We start from the raw sequence: 17460 nt of genomic DNA, 5'->3' as shown, positions 1-17460 counted from the left end.
GCTGTAAATGCCACGGTACTTTGCAATGGTCTCCTGGGGAGCCTGGAGAGGCCAGTGAGGAGCTGTAAACGCCAAATATCCGAAGAAAGGCTGCTCGCGTTCTGCGTCATTCCTGGCTCCCAAATAGTCGATGAACTTGTCTGTAAAAGACTTTGTGGAGTAGAAGTCTTTGGGGAGTTCTTGGTGGCGGTCGAGAAAGACGTCGCCCTCCATCCAGAGTCCGTCACCCCATACGGAGGGGAGATGCGGCACAGTGTCATCGAGCTGGGGCTCGTTGTTATAGTGGTTGCCAGCGCCAGCGAGATAAGTAAATGCTTTTCTGAACCCTCGTGAGCATGGTGCCAACTCCCTCTTCAGCCCCAAGTGCCTATACCGCGTTCACTCTGTTAGCCAGGGTTCCTCCTGTATGACACGATTCCTCAGTATCGACTCACCATTTCCCCGACATCATCGTCCAGTAGCCGGAATCTTGTAGAATTTCGCTCAAGGCTGCCACTCGCCAGTTCAGGTATCCTTCGTAGCCAGGTCGATCCTTGTACAGCTCTGGACGGCTTCGCATGTACTCGGCCATCTGACCCAGCCCGGCAATGTGATTGTCTGTTCCCGAGAACAGCATGGCCCGGGTCGGAGAGCATGCAGACGCAGTGTGAAAACCCGTCATCGTCACTCCCTCTCGCGCAAGGCGGTCCAATGTGGGTGTTGGAATCTCGGATCCATAGGGTGCTGTGTCGCTGAATCCCAAATCATCCGCCACGACGATGAGGAAATTTGGCCTGCGCGACATTTTCGACAAAATCGGAGTGGATTTGTTCTGGTTTGATGCAAAAGCCTCAGCGAGTATTTTTCGACTCTCTCCGGGGCTCTCAAAGTCTCCTAAAGGCAAAATGCACGGATTTTTATCATCTGAGTGTCTAGTCGTTCGACGTACGACATTGGCAGGGCCTGAACCATCCCATCACAGATCGGTTATTCGGACGTGGTGGACTATTCGGGCCCGACTGGATCATCGAAATACTGCATGTTTCCAGATCATGCACCTTCTTCGGGGTTCCCAAGGGCAATATGTAATAGGGTTCGACAGAATCCCACATTCTCAGCCATGGCTCTGTCTCCAGAGCTACTGACACCGGCTCCCGTGAGCCTCACCGACTTCCGTGGCGGATCTCGTCAACTATGTTGGATGAAGGCCACCGACTCCCGTGGAACGGCGCACTGCCCTTTTGGACGAACGAATGTGTCCCCGAGTTAGATGCAGGACTCTGGTTCACGCTCAGGACAAAGAGCCCGGCGGTTCGATCGAAAATAAAACAGTCTTGGAGCGGTCACTCATTGATTTCGTTTTCATGCCAGCTTAAACCCCAGTCAACAAACAAATAACCATGCTTTTGCACGAACCGCGGGAAGTGAATGGCGTCCATGCCTCACAACACGTGGCCGACGCAAGGGACGGTCGGCCCAACATCATCTTCATCATGGCAGACGACCATGCGTCGAAATCCATCGGTTGTTACGGCGCGGGCATCAACCACACGCCGAATCTCGACCGCCTGGCCACGGAAGGGATGAAGTTCAATCACTGTTACGTTACCAACTCGATCTGCACGCCGTCCAGGGCCGCCATTCTGACGGGCACGCACAACCACGTCAACGGCGTCATGACCCTCGACAGCAAAATCAACAAGCGCATCCCCAACGTGGCCAAACACCTGCGCACCGGGGGCTACCAGACCGCGATGGTGGGCAAGTGGCATCTCGGAGAAGGCGAGGCGCACGAGCCGACGGGATTCGACTACTGGTCGGTGCTGCCGGGACAGGGCGAGTACTTCGACCCGACGTTCATCGAGCCGGGCGGCAACAAGGTCGAGATGGGCTACGCCACGGACATCATCACGGACAAAAGCATCGACTGGATGCGGAAGCGGGACCCCCGGCGCCCGTTCTTCTTGATGTGCCACCACAAGGCACCGCACCGGTCGTGGGAATGCGACGAAAAGCACAAGCACCTCTACAAAGATCCGGTCCGCCTGCCCGACACCTTCACCGACGACTACAAGAACCGCGCGCGGGCCGCCGAGGTTGCGAAGATGCGCGTCGAGGAGGACCTGACGTACCACGACCTCGGCCTCGTCCAGCCCGATGGCGGAAGCCACGTCGGCGCAAAGTTGATACCGCAGTGGTGGTGGCTCGACCGCAAGATCCCCGCGCCGGAAGACGTGTCTCGGCTCCGGCTGATCGACAAGGACGACGGGACCGTCTTCACCTTCCAGACCCGGGGCGAACTGGCCGAATTCAAGTTCCAGCGGTACATGCAGCGGTACCTGCGCACGATCCAGAGCATCGACGACAACGTGGGGCGGATGCTCGACTGGCTCGACGAGCAGGGGCTGGCCGAGAACACGGTCGTCGTCTACACGTCGGACCAGGGCTTCTTCCTCGGCGAGCACGGCTGGTTCGACAAGCGCTTCATGTACGAGGAGAGCTTCCAGATGCCCTTCCTCATCCGGCACCCGCGCGCGATCCGGCCGGGCGCCGTGTGCGACGACATCATCTGCAACGTCGACTTCGCGCCCACGTGGCTCGACCTGGCCGGCCTCCCGCGGCCGACGTACATGCAGGGCGTCAGCTTCCGGCCCCTGCTCCAGGGCCGGACGCCCGCGGCCTGGCAGCAGGTGGCGTACCACCGGTACTGGATGCACCGCGACGTCATCCACGAGGCGTACGCCCACTACGGCGTGCGCGACCGGCGCTACAAGCTGATCTACTGGTACAACGAGGGCTTCGGCCTCGAGGGCACCCGCGCCGGCGGCCAGCCCAGGGAATGGGAGCTGTTCGACTGCGAGGAGGACCCGCTGGAGCTGTTCAACTGCTACCACGACCCCAAGTACGAGGACGTCGTCCGGAAGATGACCAAGATGCTCGACGACAAGATGGCCGAGATCGGGGACGAGCCCGTGCACCCGCCTCTGGCGTCCCAAGCAAAGCTATAGGAATGGATGGTCTTCGCTACAGGGGGAAGCCGGGCCAGTCTCGCCTCCATCCCATGTCTGCAGGACCTGGGTTGTAGATATAGGTAACCATCTTGCTCGATTGAGATAAACTTACTTACCCAGTATATTCTGCGATTTTGTGGAGAATCTAGATTTCAATCACAAACTCGGTTTTTAAACACCCAAATTTGACCCACGGAATCAGAGCATCTTGAGTGAGAGTGCGCAAGATCGGGGCCCAAAGAAAGTCAAAAGAATCACAGTATTGAGATTGAGAGTGATGATGAATCTTTCTGGCCTTAGTACCCTTGTCTTCTACTTTCGTCGTGACTTCAGTCTACAGATGGGGTTAGAAGTAGTCTTCGTCCAGAGTCAACGTCAGGCCGTAGGACTCGAGGGATTCCGAAAACCCCATCCAAGGATTGAACACGAGTTGCATGTCGTTTTCCAACTCCTCGCAACTGCGGTCGTAATCCAGCATTGGGTCGGCGAGCGTATTCGGCCTTGTGGGCGCCGGATCTGCTTGTAGATGTCCTGCTTGTTGCTGTTCGGGCGTCATCTCGCTGCCGCTGTTTTGCAAATCGCCATGTGGAAGCCCCCCAGGCGGCGTGGCTGCTCCTGACCCCGCGGGCACCAGCAGTCTCGACCGTATTTGCGGCATTGTGGCGAGCTGAAATTCGACCATTGAAGGCGTGGTCTCGGATATGATCGTGTCATGGTTGCTGTCCCCGTCAAAATTGGCTTGGCGGAATAGGCTGTGAATGGCGAACTGTTGCCTCGTTCTGGTCTGTGTGGCTTCGTCGTCTTCTCCAGTTGCTTCAGCGCGTTGCGGTGGAGGGCCGGGTTCTGTGCCCCATTCGCAGGAATACCGGGTGATGATAGTGTCGAGATCCTTTATCTGGTACAAAGTGTTAGCACGTACCCAGCCGTTGGCGCATACGCGAGAGTCACTGACAATAGGGTCCGCCATGGCGGTTGTTCCAAAATATTTTTTGAGGGTAGACGCGCAGGACCGAGCCATCTGCAGCGCATCCGCTTGACTGGGTCCTTGTGCAAGAACATTTGTCCCCGCGATGTGGAGGACCAGACGTGAGCTGTGGTACGCGCAAATTGCGGTGTCAAAATCAATGATCTGGACAGTGCATTGCTCTGAAAATTGGGCAAGGAGGTGAACAATGGCTACGGCGTGTTGCAGGCAGAGACTTTGTCGGCCTAGGATCTTCTGTTCGTTCATCTTCTGTAGCGTAGACACCGGCGCAGCTTCGCGGTACCCTGTCAAGAAGATCCGATAGAGATCGCAATGCGCTTGATGCCAAGATAGATGGACCAACAGCAAGCGGACCGGCTCTTCGGATTGGGTGAACATGAGCGATGAATAGCGGTTTGGCTCAGACAAGTTCTGATAGAGGCGTTGCATTTCACCTTCGAAACATTGAACCGAGTGCATCAGCTCGACAAAGCTGACACCTGGGGATTTGAGCCTCCGAGTTAATCTTTTGCCCTTGGTTAGTCTCGACGATTCTTGTCTAGCTCTCAACGTGCCCAGATAATTACCTCATGATATCCCTCCTAATTGCCGTCAGTCGCACCGCTGCGGCAACCAAACCGAGTAATTCGACAGAGTTCTTGGAGACCGCTCGGACTGGTGCTGTCACCATTGGTGTTCCCTCTTCGAATGCTCTGTCAGGACATGGAAGCTGGATCTCAATCGCTTCTGGAGGGCAGATTTCGTATTCTCTCAGGGCGACTGAGAAAGAACCGTCAAGCAGAACGCAGGACCACATCAGCCGCCGCCGCGTTTCCTGTGTGAGAAAGGGAAGATCGGGTCTCTCGGAGTAGAGACGTAATGCTGCGGCAGCCCTCCCGACAAGGGCAGCCAGCATGAAGGCCTTGGGAAATTGGCCGACGTCGATCATATATCGGATCACAAGGACCAGTGCCTGTAGTCGAGGAATCGAAGGGGATTTGATGTTGTGCATGAGATCTTGCTCGGCCTTTTCAGCCCAGTCTGAAACCGATTCTGGATAGCATGGTTGAAAACGTAGCCGTTGGGCGGTCACCGCACAGAGGGCTAAGATCAAGCAACTTTCCAGCGACCCTTCCCGGTACCTTTGAGTTAGAGACTTGCGATGCAGGAAGGCGTAAGCGGGAAGAGGGTACAGGTGCTCGAAGTAAGCTTCAATCAACGGGATCACCGTGCCAGAGTCAGGCGAGAACCTCTCCGGCGGACTCACTCCTCCCTCTGATCGGATGGAGGGAGTCTTCGGCTCGAGGTCTGTCGGGATCGGCAGAGTATCATTCTGTTGCGTTTCGTCACTGGGAACAGCGCACGGTTGGGATGGGTGGCTGGGCTGCTTGAGGGCGAGGTAGATGCATTGCCGATTCTTTCGAACACAGTTTTCACAGGCGGGGAATTCCCCTGGACAGCGAACTTTGAGTGATCTGCACACGGTGCAAGCGGTCGGCACCCGTCTCTTCTCCAGCTGGGCTTCGTCCTTGTAGCCTCTGTTGGACGCTGGGCTGCCAACCGGCCGCTGAAAAGAACAGTCGAACCTGAGTCGCTCACAGTTACGACAGAAACCTGGGCGTCCATCACATCGAACCTATAATGATTGTAAGTCGGGAAAACTCCATGGGCACCATTAACTGACCTTTCGAGCTCTGCACTGGACGCATGTTTTTGCGGAGCTTCTGCGGTTGTTTGGGACATTGACTGGGAGATTAACCATAGTGTAGTGGCATAGCTAGCTCTAAGCTGGTAGGGCGACGACAAATCTGGGATCAATATCGTGTCGTGGATCGGCGCGATTGACGACAGTGTCAAGTGTCCACGATGGTTAGGATAGAATCGAGTTGTGTGAGGGGTTTGCGTGGCTATCTATATTTGTAGGGTGCAGTGGGTGGTTAACTAGGGGAGTTAAGGCGGTCAAGGGCGGTTTAGCTTAACATGCTCGTGAAAAGTTATTAAGTCGAGCATTTCAAAGGGCTAAACTGGTCGAAAGGTAGACCTAAGGAAACAGATGAAGAGCTCCAAACCGACCACCCCTCACGGCCCAGGGTATGTGAAGGTCGCTAAGGTTCTCGCATTGTTTCCGTCATTACCTCGTTGAGGGTTTCACGTTCTCCCATCCTCAGAGTCTGCACTATGCTTGAGACATTTGAAGGTTCGAACGAAGTGACGCTGAAGAGCGGGTTGCTGATGATAATAGTGAGAGAGCAAATCGTACGCATCTGGGCGCAGTGTGCGACATCCTGATATAGAGTACCGCGAAGAGTAGGTTCAGACGCAATCTGTGAGCTGCCCCATTTCTGAGCTGGTGGTGCAGCAATACATATCTATATCCATTCCGGGAAACACCAGACATCTGGCCGGAACCTGCTTAGGAGGACTAGTTGTTAATCCCGACAACTTTGACTCTGACACCCTTTGAATCCAGTTTGGGCGAGGGTATAAAGAAATCATGCGCCATGCGCACGTCGGACACATCTGTCTCGTATAGCTCGAAGGTGAATTGGCGGAAGATGGCAGCAAGGACCATAAAAAGCTCGGCATGGGCCAAGCTGGGATGTTCGAGTTAGTAGACAATTTCACGGAAGTAGGTGACATCCTTTTGGCACAGGTACTCACTTAACCCCAAGACAAGACCTCGCGTCCTTCCCAAACGAAACGTAGTAGCGATCAAGAGACGAGCCGTTGTCCGTCCTCGGATTGTCCAGCCACCGCTCTGGTGTGAAGGATTGAGAATCCGGAAACACGGCCTCATCGTTGTGGACATCGACGATTGTCATAGAGACCGGGGTGCCGGCCGGGATCTCCCAAGACTTGTATTTGAACGGCCTATTTGGCGAAATTCGAGGACTCCGTGAAGTTACGCCATAAGATAATCGGACCGCCTCTTTGATACAGGCACTGAGGTAAGGCAATTCTTCAAGGCGCAGCCAGTCCAGCGGGGCTGCGGGATCTGGAATCGCGGCCTTGAGTTCCTCTTGTAGCCGCTTCATCGTTGCTGGCTGGTTGATGAGGTAAAAGGTGGCGAGAGTGAGAGCCCAGGCGGTGGTTTCTGTGCCAGCGCCCAGGATTCCAAAGGCCTCGTCGCCTAAGCGCTTCAGGGTCTTTTCTCCTTCAGGGAGGTTGCTGTTGAGCACCTCGTGGAAAACGGTGGCGTGCTCTGCGATCTTACGGTCGCTGTTAGCTATGTTGCTGATTATCCTCTGGAAATCTTTCTTGAGCACCAGAAGCATATGCAAGGCCGGATTCATCTTGTCAACAATACTGTCAGGAAGCGCGTTGAGCAGAGGCGTGACCCAGGGGAATTGGAGAGTGGTATGGCCAAACGCGCTCACTGCCATAAAAGCATCGTGAAAGCTCTCTTCGAAGTTGGGCGACTCCAAATGGTTGTAGCAAAGCCCAAAACAGTACTGGCAAATGACATCGCCGGCGAGGGCGCTGAATGCGTGGTTGATGGCCAAAATCCGTCCATCCTCTTTGTATTGCTCCAATTTGGTGCATAGGCGCTGGATCTTTTCTCTGATAAACGGCTGGTAGTTTACGATGCTTCGTTTGGAGAAGAATGGGTTCAACACGCCTCGGCGGAGCTTGTGAAGGTCGGCGCTCGCAGTCGTGAAGATCATGCCGTCGCTGCCCATTCGCCCTGACATCCACTCGTACTTGTCAAGTCGGGCAGTACGAGAATAGAGGTAGTCCCAATAGTCACTGTCCTCCACATGAAGTTCATCTGGCGTGATTCGGATGATCGGACCTTGATCGTCAGTTGGCTGGTCTGCTGGATCGTGAAAACGGATCTTTACCATATTTTCGGTGAAGGGCTGGGAGGTGAAGGGTGAAGTTGCCCTTGCGGATTACTTCATAATAGAATTCGTACCATCTCGAGAGTGCTGCGAGCTTCGGCCCAGGGAACTTGGCCAGGGGATGGAAATAGAGACGGTAGATTCCAAGCGCGATAAGATACAAGCAGGATCCAACGCAAAGGACGAGGGGCAAGGCGATCGAGGGTCTCGACAGGCGGTCCATATTCACACTGGAATTATCGCATTAATACACAGGCCCCAATTGATGCGAATCAGAAACCCCAATGGACGACGATGATCCCAGAATGAGAGCAAAGGGAAGAGTGAGAATGGCATTACCTCTCGAAATTGAGGCTGGACTGGGCCACATCCACGCGGGAAACGACCCGCTCGGCTCGGGAGCTGGTGGGCTGATGATAGGGACAGGCTTGTTGTCACTACTGTGTACCAAGTAGGCCACAGATTTGCTAGAATGACACGTGTTCGCAAGCTGCATACCTAGGCATTCGGAGAGGAGCGGGCCTGCTTTTGCTGCGGTCTGCCTGTTAGAGCATGCATATTGCAGACGGTCAAAGGCGTTGGAATGGGATGGCTCGCGTGGCAGCCCGGACGTCCTTTTGGCCTGAAATCCCCACCCAAGTTTGGGGGGAGAAGCCAAAGATTTAGGGCGACTTGGTTGCCGTCTGAGCAATGAGCATCCCTTTCCAGAAGCGATACCAGTGGCTTATTGGACGTCGAGGAAGGATTGCGGAGGCGGCCACGGTGCTCAGAAGAACCACTGTGCCTACGGGCGCAGTGCCGTTGCATCCGCGCCAAAGTTCGAAGCTATCGGCAGGCCATGCAGACAATCGCCAAAGCATCAGATCCCATAGGAAGGTGATGTGTCGCGGCATCCCGCATGGCCATCGGTACATATCGCCATGTCGTTCTCGTGTCGTGATACATGAAACAGGCGCTCACTCACCGTCATCCAACTTCCTCCCCACCGCCCGAACGAGGGTATCTGCGCAATTTTGGAGCCTGGACCACCATGTCGGAGAGCGTAGATAACCCTGAGCAGCCCGATCCAGGCGCTTTGATCCCGGACGCAGCCCCAGACCCAAATCTACATCTCCAAGTGGACGTCAGTATAACCCGCAGACCGGACTTCAAGGCTCTGGACCCTTGTAGGACCGTCCTGTCACTGACATTCTCTTCTCTAGACATCCGACGACAACGACTCGACCCTTGGCTTCGACACTCTTTCCACAGCGAGCGCCTCGCTGACTTCGTCCATCCAGAACTACAAATACGAAAATGGCCGGCGCTACCACGCCTTCCGCGAGGGCACCTACCCGCTACCCAACGACGAGCCCGAGCAAGACCGACAGGACCTTCTCCACCACATTTTTCGTCTGATACTCGGCGGCAAGCTTTTTCGCGCTCCTCTAGGGCATGCGCCGCCGCGGGTGCTCGATGTCGGGACCGGGACTGGGATATGGGCGATGGACTTTGCTGATGAATTCCCTCAATCTGTCGTGATTGGGACGGACCTGAGCCCAATCCAGCCGAAGTGGGTTCCGCCCAACTGTAAGTTTGTCATCGACGACGCCGAGAGCGACTGGCTGTATCGGCCAGAGGAGGCATTCGACTACATTCACTGGAGAGGTCTCGGGGGCTCCGTCGCCGACTGGCCCAGATACTACCGGCAGGTCTGGAACCACCTGGTGCCCGGCGGATGGTGCGAGGCGCAAGAGTACGAAGCCTGGCTTCGGTCGGACGACGACTCGATCCAGCAGACGGGTAAATCGATCCTGCAGTGGATTGCGCTCGTGGACGAGGCGAGCACGAAGTTCGGCAAGAAGATCAATATTGCCAAACTGCAGAAGCAATACATGATCGACGCGGGGTTTGTGGATGTTCGTGACGAGATGTACAAGGTATGTCTGCCTATCGCACCGCGCATTCGACGAGTGGTTCCTGACGCGCCGTTGTGTAAGGTGCCCGTGGGGACGTGGCCCAAAGACCCCAAGCTCAAACAGATTGGGATGTTTGAGCGCGAGCACATGATCGCTGCCGTCGAGCCATTTACCTTGGCTCTGCTCACGCGGGTTCTCGGCTGGAGCGTCGAGAGCACACAGGTTCTGATGGCGAATGTGCGGAATGAGTTTCTGGACAAGAGAAACCACCTGTACAGTTATTTCCACTTTGTCTATGGGAGGAAGCCTGAAGCGCCGACTTAAGATGTTGCGCAGGGAAGGGTTTGTTCCGTATTGTGGATTCAAATGAAAAAGAAGAGGCTTTGATATGGTGGGAGGCTAGCGAATTCGGGCATGCTACATGGACTACAGACGCTGAGAACTGCCATTGCTTCCGGTGGTCAGCGATCGCGATATGGGAACATAAGGGATAGCGATGTATTTCACAGGGTAACGCACGACAAAATGTAGGAAACGCTCTCAAGGTCCTTCCATACTGTCCCAGGAAGGCTGGATAACTCGATCGTCTGTTGTAGCACCGAGTAGTCGGCAAACAGTCGGAATGCCACCTGTGCCACCTTAAACGACCCAATTGGTGCGTTCACACCCAGGTGTTCCACGTGGACGATAGTGCTAGGTGAGTTCCTATTTACTGGTGGTCGCGATTCGATTAAGTAGGTGCTTGTGGTACAGAACGTGGAGCCTAGGCGTAGGTGGTTTCTACTCCTTGGCGCCCCCCTCCCTTCCCCATCCGAGTGAAAACCCACGTGGGACTCGCTTTGGCACTCACCCCAAGCGTGTCGCTTCTAGAAGTCCTCGGTACCGAGAACAGAACGGCTTTGCGACTCGCGCTCCTCCAACCCTCGTCTCACCTGCTACTGACCTGCCTACTCACCGATCACTCGCCACCAGAGAAGGAGGAAGAGAAGAGGAAGAAGAAAGGAAAATCAAGCGAGGAAAAGAAAAACTGAAGATGAGTGGTTGCGTACAAAGATAGACACAGGAACAAGTGCCATAGCCTCCCGCAGGATCGTGCCAATGGCACGGCAAGGCAGTAACACCCCAGAAGATGTCTTTGGCTCGTATAATATTCTTCAGCTTGCCAGGTGTCTAAAGGGAGGGCAAGCTCGCTACCTAGGCTAAGAGGCGTTCAAAAAGTCCGCCACGAAATCGGCCACCTCGCCGGGTTTCTCGACCATGGGCAAATGGCCCGCGCCCGCGACGAGCTTGAAGCCGGCCGTCTTCCCTGCCGCCGAGCCCAGCTCCTTCGCCAGCTTCTCCATGCCCTGCGGCAGCACGCCGTCGCCGGCGCCGACCAAGAACGCGCCGCGGCCCTGGTAGCCCGGCAGGAGGGGCGTGTAGTCGTAGTCGAACAGCGTCTCGACGCCGCGGCGGAACTCGGGCAGCGAGTTGGTGTAGATCATGCGCTTGACCTTGGCGATCTCGGGCACGAGCGCCGGGTCGGCGTAGGCCGCGGGCACGAACCACCGCCGCACCGTCATCTCGGCGAGCGCCTCGCCCACGACGGCCTGCGGGCTGGCGTCGGGGGACTCGTCGCCGAACAGGGACGCCAGGCGCAGCGTGGTGCCCTCCTTCTCGGCCACGGCGATGCGCTGGCCCCAGGTCTCTTTGTTGCCGGCGGGCGACTTGGCGGACGTGTCGCACGCGATGAAGGCCTGGATCCGCGACGGGTACTGGAGCGCCGTCGCCAGCGCGGTGGCGCCGCCCATGGACACGCCCACGAGGCCCGCCGCTTGGGGGATGCGCAGGCCGTCCAGCAGCTGGATGATGTCGGACGCTTGCAGGTCCACGGTCACGGGGCTGGTGGTGCCGCTGGGGATGGTCCGGCCACGGGCCAGGAAGCGGAGGACGCGGTATCTTTGGTTCTGCGGGCGGGAGAAGAAGTGTGCGAGGAAGGCGTCCCAGATGGCCCAGGTGGTGAGGACCGAGTTGACCAGCACCAGGACCGGGGCGTCGGGGTCGGCGCTGCCTTCGAGGCGGAAGGGCAGCACGGCGCCGTCGCGCGTGGTGACGGTCGACTCGATCGCCGAGCCGTACGGCGAGACGTTTGGGAGGGTCTTGGTGACTCCGTCCGGCGACGTCCACGGGGCCACGATGGCCAGGTGCCGCGCTGCGGTTCCAAAGGTGTAGAAGAGTTCGTATGTGCGTGCCTTGCTTGCCGAAACCTGAATTGGTGGTGTCTGCAACGTCGAGGGCAGTGCCTTGGGGTCGGTCGACGGCGTGTATTCGTTGATCAGGACGAAATCGACCTGGCCGTCTCCGCGAGGCTCGAGATAGGACGTCTTGTACCACGACGTCCTCCTCCAGCCCGGCACGTCTTGCACCTGTGGGAGGACCGTGGTCTGGATCCAGTCCTCCACGCTCGAGAGCTGTTCGGGCGTGAGCTGCAGTCGGAGGGTGGTCAGGACATTCCCCTGTTCATTCTCGCGGAAATGCTCTGGCGCCTCGAGCTTGACGAATGTCGCATCGTTGACCCGTTCGCCCACAAAATCCAGCGTCAAGCGGTCCACCCAGATCTGGGCCATGACATCGATTTCGCGCTGCGTCTTGCCCGGCGGCGCCCGCAGATACTGGTACGGCTGCTCGGTGAACTGGTGCATGTCGGTGGCGTCGTAGATGGCCAGGAACTCAGGGTCGGCGCGCGTGCCGGCATTGGGGCCTGGCAGGTCGGTCGCGCGGTATCGAAACCCATTCGGCATGAACGCCAGGCGGGTTCGATTAGGTCCGTGCTCGTTGTTGTACCAGTCGTGGAAGAGGTCGAGCGACAAGGTCTCCTTGGGCTGCATGGTCACGAACAGCAGCCCGCGAACGGGGCTCGAGGATGGCATGACGGGCACAACTCACAACGCCCCCCCCGTTGATACCGCGCCAAACACAATGTGAGTGACTCTTTCTTTACCTAGGTAGTTTCCACGACGCACCCGTGGTAAGACCCCCGACAGTCAAGGTGGGTTTGGTTCTCGACCGGTAATTTATTCTGCCCGGGCCCTCTTTCGCGAGTCAAGGTGGCACCACCAACGCAGTCGAGTGATGAATTGCTCTGGAGAGGCTGTGTGGACATGCAACAAGTCGTAGCCAGCTCAATAGGTAAGGTATGGTTGAAATCTTCACGGTCGTCACAGACAAGCCAATGGAGACAGAGAGAGACGCCAGCAGCGGGCTTCCGGGAAGTGTGCGCCAGATGGACGAAGCATTTGCCGAACTTCGATGCCTCTGCCTACAGTCCCCCGTAAAACCTTCATCTGCATCGGAAGTGTTCCGTGGGGCGACAAGCTCGAGAGAGCGGAAAAGTCTTTATCCGCCACGAGGCATGACGCGGGAGGAGTGAACGAGGTCTATGATTTATGGCCATATTTACACCGTACAGTATGTGGTATAGGGGACGCTACGAGTCGGAGCCTTTAGTCGTACCAGATGGCATTCATCCCGAAGCCAGGCTCCTTGATGTCCAGATGGGCCACGCGGGAGAGATACTCGTTGTGCCAGCGGTAGATTTCCACCCACCCGTCCTGATCGTCCGTCAAAGCCAACCACTCGTCTGTCCAGGGACAAGGACTCACCGCGTTCGAGTGGCCGCCGCTGTTGGGCGTCGGGCTGAGGCACAGCTGTTTCTGGACCTGGCCCTGCGGCCCCAGCTTGAAGGCGCTGATGTAGCCCGTCACGCTGGACGAGTTGGAGCGGGCCGTGGCGAAGAGATATTGCCCGCTCTGCGAACAAAACACCACGTCCGACCTGTACATCTTCTTGAGATCTCGGACCCCTGTTTCCCGTTAGCCCCTCTTGATGGGATTTCGTTTGGCTTGTGGGTGCAAGGCGCACATACCTGGAGGAACGAGCGGGTAGAGATTTTGGGTGAAGACGGGGAGGTGCGTCGTCGGGTCGATCACGTAGACCCCCAGGCGATTCCCGGCTTCCATCAGCACGTACAGATAGTGTCCGCTGGGGTGGATTTCGACCCAGCGGGGGTGATCGCCCGGCGAGGGGGCGTCGACGCTGCCGACCAGGGTGAGGGTGCCGTCGCTCGCCTTCTTGTGCGTCCAGACCTTGTCGGCCCACATGTCGGCCGAGTACAGGTACGTCTCGGTCGGGTCAAAGACCATGCCGTGGATGGCCGACTGCTCGCTGTACTCGTAGTTCTGGATGTTCCGGTCGAGCTTGCCCTGGTCGTCGACAGAGAAGACGTTGCCGTAGCCCGCGTGCTCGTAGAACGGGTTGCCATAGACGCAGTAAGGGGGCTGCTTGGCGGCCAGCACAAAGATGGCCCTCGTCCGGGTGTCGGCGCTCTGAGCTCGAGCTGTGCTGGTCCGTGAGCCTGGGAATTCAAGCCTGGAGGAAGCTGGCCAACATACGGTCATGGTTCATGGGATGCGAAACCTCATGGGCGATGTGGTCGGGGGCCTTGACGGCATGGCTGGACCATTTCTTCATCGACGCGCCGTAGATGTTTCGCCGTGCATGCTACAGGGCGTTGTCAGCCGAGCAAAAAGTGACAGGGAGGTGTGTACTCACGTCAAAGGTCATCCATGATATGGGCTCGTCCTCGGGGATGGATGTTCTCTTGACCAGCCGCAGAGTCCAGGCTTCGTCGTCGAACTCGACGGTGAAAATCGCCCCGGGCGGCGTCCATGTGCCTATCATGAGATGGTGTTTCATTTTGGGCACCTTGGGGGGGTAAACAGGCTGGAGCGACTCGAATCACATGGCTATTTCAAGCCTCGTTGCTATGTTGGTGTTGGGGTATAGTAGAGTGCTGAGGGCGTGTGTGGCAAAGACTGCCCCCGGAACTGCCCCGCAGCGAGAGTCAATGCAAAGATGGCCAGATGCCGAATCTGATTGCCGGCAAGTCGTCGATACATATTACGCGCCGCGCATCTTCCCAACTGCCGTGTTTCCAGGCACCTCAGTGCGCGAGGGGCGGCACCAACTTGCCGACTCTGAGGGCGCGCAGCCTATGATGCCGGCCTGCTTAGACTTGACACCCGCCTAATTGGCCCAGACGTCGCGTGTGGAAGTATTCGATTCCGAGAATGAAGGGCTTCCCCAGAATCGAGGTCAGAATCGCACGTCATGAGCCGACCGTTGCTGCCGGAGCATTGGGGAGTGGACGGAGACAAAGCTCATACATATATGACTGCCTCACGGCCCTGACAAGCAGAGGCAGCATCTCTTCTTCACTCTCAGCTTATTCCCCTTCTTCCAGTCCACCCCTTTGTGTCTTTGACTTGACCAGCGGCCTTGGTTCAGACAGCTCCCTCTCACACGACAACTTTCCTCAGTCCACCGGCACACCATGTCGTTCCAGAACGTGGTCGAAAACTCGACGACCGCCAACCTCAACGGCACCACCAACGGGCACTCGTCCGCGCACAAATATGACCCCAACTTCACCGACAGCCTCATCAACGCCATGGGGCCCAAGACGCCCGACCGAGCCCGCTTTGTGCTGGGAAAGCTGATCCGCCATCTCCACGACTTTATCCGCGAGACCGAGCTGACGCCCGAGGAATGGATGCGAGGCGTGCAGTTTGTCAACGCCATCGGCCAGATCAGCGACTCCAAGCGCAACGAAGGACAGCGGATCTGCGATGTGCTCGGCATTGAATCGTAGGTGACAGAAATCTCTGAAAAGAGAGAGAGAGAGAGAGAACTAACCACTTGCCATTTCTACAGACTGGTTGACGAGGTCGCCAACAAGATCATGCTGGACAGCGACGAAACACCCACGTCGTCGACCATCCTGGGTCCCTTCTGGAGCCCCCACGCGCCATTCCGGAATCTCGGCGACAGCATCGTCCAAGATCCCTACCCGACGGGCAGACTCACCCTGATGCACGGCGTGGTCAGCGACTACAAGACCGGCAAGCCGATCCCCAACGCCATTGTCGACATCTGGCAGGCCTCGGCCAACGGCAAGTACGACTTCCAGGACGACGCCCAGTCCGTCAACAACCTGCGCGGCAAGTTCAGGACCAACGACAAGGGCGAGTACTACTACTACTGCTACCACCCGACCGCCTACTCGCTGCCCACCGACGGGCCCGCGGGCGTCCTGCTGAACCTCATGGACCGCCACCCCATGCGGCCCGCCCACATCCACCTCATGATCAGCGCCGACGGCTACAAATCCCTGACCACCCAGCTCTACCCGCGCGACGACCCCTACGTGACCAGCGACTCGGTCTGCGCCGTCAAGGACGACCTGCTGCTCGACTTCAACCCCTCCAAGGACCCCAAGGCCGAGCTGGATCTCGAGTACAACGTCACCCTGGCGCCCCTGAAGCCGGGCCAGAAGGCCGGCTGGGTTCACACCGTCTTCTAGGCATCTTCAGCGTAAGGGGTTTGGGAAGGGGTTCTGGCGTTGTGTCTGTGTGTGTCTGTTGAATGCATGGTTTGCGACGGAGGAGGACGAGAGGGGGCCTTTTTCAATGCCCTCGACGCTGTGGACGAAGCCTCAGCCGCTCCAACGATTCCTGTAGCTGTAGTGAATATCAAAAAATACCATCTATGATCACCATGACGGATCAAGGACTTCTCCTGAAGCCTGACTTCCAAATGTCCAGAGTGTAGTGCTTTGGGTCTTCATAAACACCTTCTCAGGCGACTCGCTCTTCACCTGACATGCCCTGTTTCCGCCTCGTTTTCTCACCCCCTGATCCTCCATTCTGTGAAAATGTCAAGCTGCCCATCCGACGATCCCCGATGCCGGCTTGTGCGGGTTTGCGCGCCGCAGAGAAAATCACCCAGGGCCTGTTCCCTTAAAAGCGCGCTCCAACCCCGCAACCATTAAGATCCATTGAAGAAACACACTGTGCTGCGCGAACATTTTCCCACCTCTGTTTCCTCTTCTCCCCTCGTGGCCGCCTTGCATTCATTCTGCACAAAACACCACTCCTCGAACCCCCTCACAGATCCGGTTTTCCAAAAAGAGAGAGTCACACCCCAACAATGCGCCTCCCGTACGCGCCGTCGACCCCTCCGCCCGACTCGCCCGCGTCGGTCGCCGAGATCTACGCGCGCATCGCGGCGCGGCGCACCCCGCGGCCCCTGATCCCGCTGGACCTGACGCTGCTGCACTCGCCGCCGGTGGCGAGCGGGTACAACGCGTTCGTGGGCGCGCTGCGCACCGAGACGGTCGTGCCGCCGGCGCTGCTCGAGCTGGCCGTCTCGCGCGTCGCCATCCTCACCGGCGCGGTCTACGAGTGGAACATCCACGCCGCGCTGGCGCTCAAGGCCGGGCTGTCGGCGGAGGCCCTAGCGATCGCCCACGACGCGCCCAAGGGGCAGGTGGGAGGGCAAGACAAGGAGGCGCTGAGTGAGACAGAGGTCGCCGTGCTGCGGTACACCGACGAAGCCACCGTCGACGTCAGGGTGCAGGACGACACCTTCGAGGCGCTCAAACGGCTCTTCACGCACCGCGAGATCCTCGAGCTGGCCACCGTCGTCGCGGGATACAACGCCGTCAGCCGCATTCTCGTCCCGCTGGACGTCGGCGAGAACAACGACAAGCCCATGAAGACGGTGGCCGAGCTGGTCGCCGCTCTCTGAAAATTCCTGCAGCGTTGAGTTTCTCGGTAGTTAGTTCATGCTAGAAGCCTAGAAGCTAGGGGTCCGGGCATTTATTAACTATCGCAAGCGAGAACTATCAAATCAAGGGCGTCACAAGGCTGATTGCCCCTTTTAGTCCT

At 57.5% G+C, this 17460-nt stretch overlaps 7 protein-coding genes across 9 annotated transcripts; 3 read left to right on the top strand and 4 right to left on the bottom strand.

Moving 5' to 3' along the window:
- Positions 1-3283: 3283 nt before the first annotated feature.
- PV07_00247 (uncharacterized protein) lies at positions 3284-5716 on the bottom strand (the record flags this gene model as incomplete). The annotated part of the gene is made up of 4 exons (XM_016386682.1): positions 3284-3885; positions 3943-4480; positions 4542-5590; positions 5639-5716. 4 exons carry the CDS (start codon positions 5714-5716, stop codon positions 3337-3339), a joined length of 2214 nt encoding a protein of 737 aa, XP_016253610.1. The 3' UTR covers positions 3284-3336.
- Positions 5717-5956: 240 nt separating this feature from the next.
- Positions 5957-8087, bottom strand: PV07_00246. Of its 2 annotated transcripts, XM_016386680.1 has the most exons (3): positions 7797-8087; positions 6616-7747; positions 5957-6548 (listed from the first exon to the last, which is right to left on the bottom strand). In XM_016386680.1, exons 1-3 carry the CDS (start codon positions 8017-8019, stop codon positions 6377-6379), a joined length of 1527 nt encoding a protein of 508 aa, XP_016253608.1. In that variant the 5' UTR covers positions 8020-8087; the 3' UTR covers positions 5957-6376. The 2 variants fall into 2 exon arrangements, with proteins under 2 accessions (XP_016253608.1, XP_016253609.1); XM_016386681.1 differs by lacking the exon at positions 7797-8087 and having other exon boundaries at positions 6616-7794.
- A 679-nt stretch (positions 8088-8766) lies between these two features.
- PV07_00245 (uncharacterized protein) lies at positions 8767-10243 on the top strand. The gene is made up of 3 exons (XM_016386679.1): positions 8767-8919; positions 8999-9715; positions 9776-10243. The coding sequence occupies exons 1-3, from the start codon at positions 8827-8829 to the stop codon at positions 10016-10018; spliced, it is 1053 nt and encodes a 350-aa protein (XP_016253607.1). The 5' UTR covers positions 8767-8826; the 3' UTR covers positions 10019-10243.
- Positions 10244-10798: 555 nt separating this feature from the next.
- On the bottom strand, positions 10799-12884 carry PV07_00244 (uncharacterized protein). The gene has a single exon (XM_016386678.1). The coding sequence runs from the start codon at positions 12601-12603 to the stop codon at positions 10894-10896; it is 1710 nt and encodes a 569-aa protein (XP_016253606.1). The 5' UTR covers positions 12604-12884; the 3' UTR covers positions 10799-10893.
- Positions 12885-13101: 217 nt separating this feature from the next.
- PV07_00243 lies at positions 13102-14517 on the bottom strand. Of its 2 annotated transcripts, XM_016386676.1 has the most exons (4): positions 14285-14517; positions 14125-14233; positions 13599-14069; positions 13102-13535 (listed from the first exon to the last, which is right to left on the bottom strand). In XM_016386676.1, exons 1-4 carry the CDS (start codon positions 14426-14428, stop codon positions 13177-13179), a joined length of 1083 nt encoding a protein of 360 aa, XP_016253604.1. In that variant the 5' UTR covers positions 14429-14517; the 3' UTR covers positions 13102-13176. The 2 variants fall into 2 exon arrangements, with proteins under 2 accessions (XP_016253604.1, XP_016253605.1); XM_016386677.1 differs by having other exon boundaries at positions 13599-14233.
- A 223-nt stretch (positions 14518-14740) lies between these two features.
- Positions 14741-16309, top strand: PV07_00242 (uncharacterized protein). The gene is made up of 2 exons (XM_016386675.1): positions 14741-15379; positions 15446-16309. Exons 1-2 carry the CDS (start codon positions 15066-15068, stop codon positions 16092-16094), a joined length of 963 nt encoding a protein of 320 aa, XP_016253603.1. The 5' UTR covers positions 14741-15065; the 3' UTR covers positions 16095-16309.
- A 411-nt stretch (positions 16310-16720) lies between these two features.
- On the top strand, positions 16721-17320 carry PV07_00241 (uncharacterized protein; the record flags this gene model as incomplete). Its single annotated transcript, XM_016386674.1, has 1 exon — positions 16721-17320. The coding sequence occupies one exon, from the start codon at positions 16721-16723 to the stop codon at positions 17318-17320; it is 600 nt and encodes a 199-aa protein (XP_016253602.1).
- Between the last annotated feature and the right edge of the window lie 140 nt (positions 17321-17460).

The sequence above is a fragment of the Cladophialophora immunda genome (genome assembly GCF_000835495.1).
Source record: "Cladophialophora immunda strain CBS 83496 unplaced genomic scaffold supercont1.1, whole genome shotgun sequence".
NCBI lineage: Eukaryota > Fungi > Ascomycota > Eurotiomycetes > Chaetothyriales > Herpotrichiellaceae > Cladophialophora > Cladophialophora immunda.
This window is presented reverse-complemented; position numbering and strand designations above follow the sequence as displayed.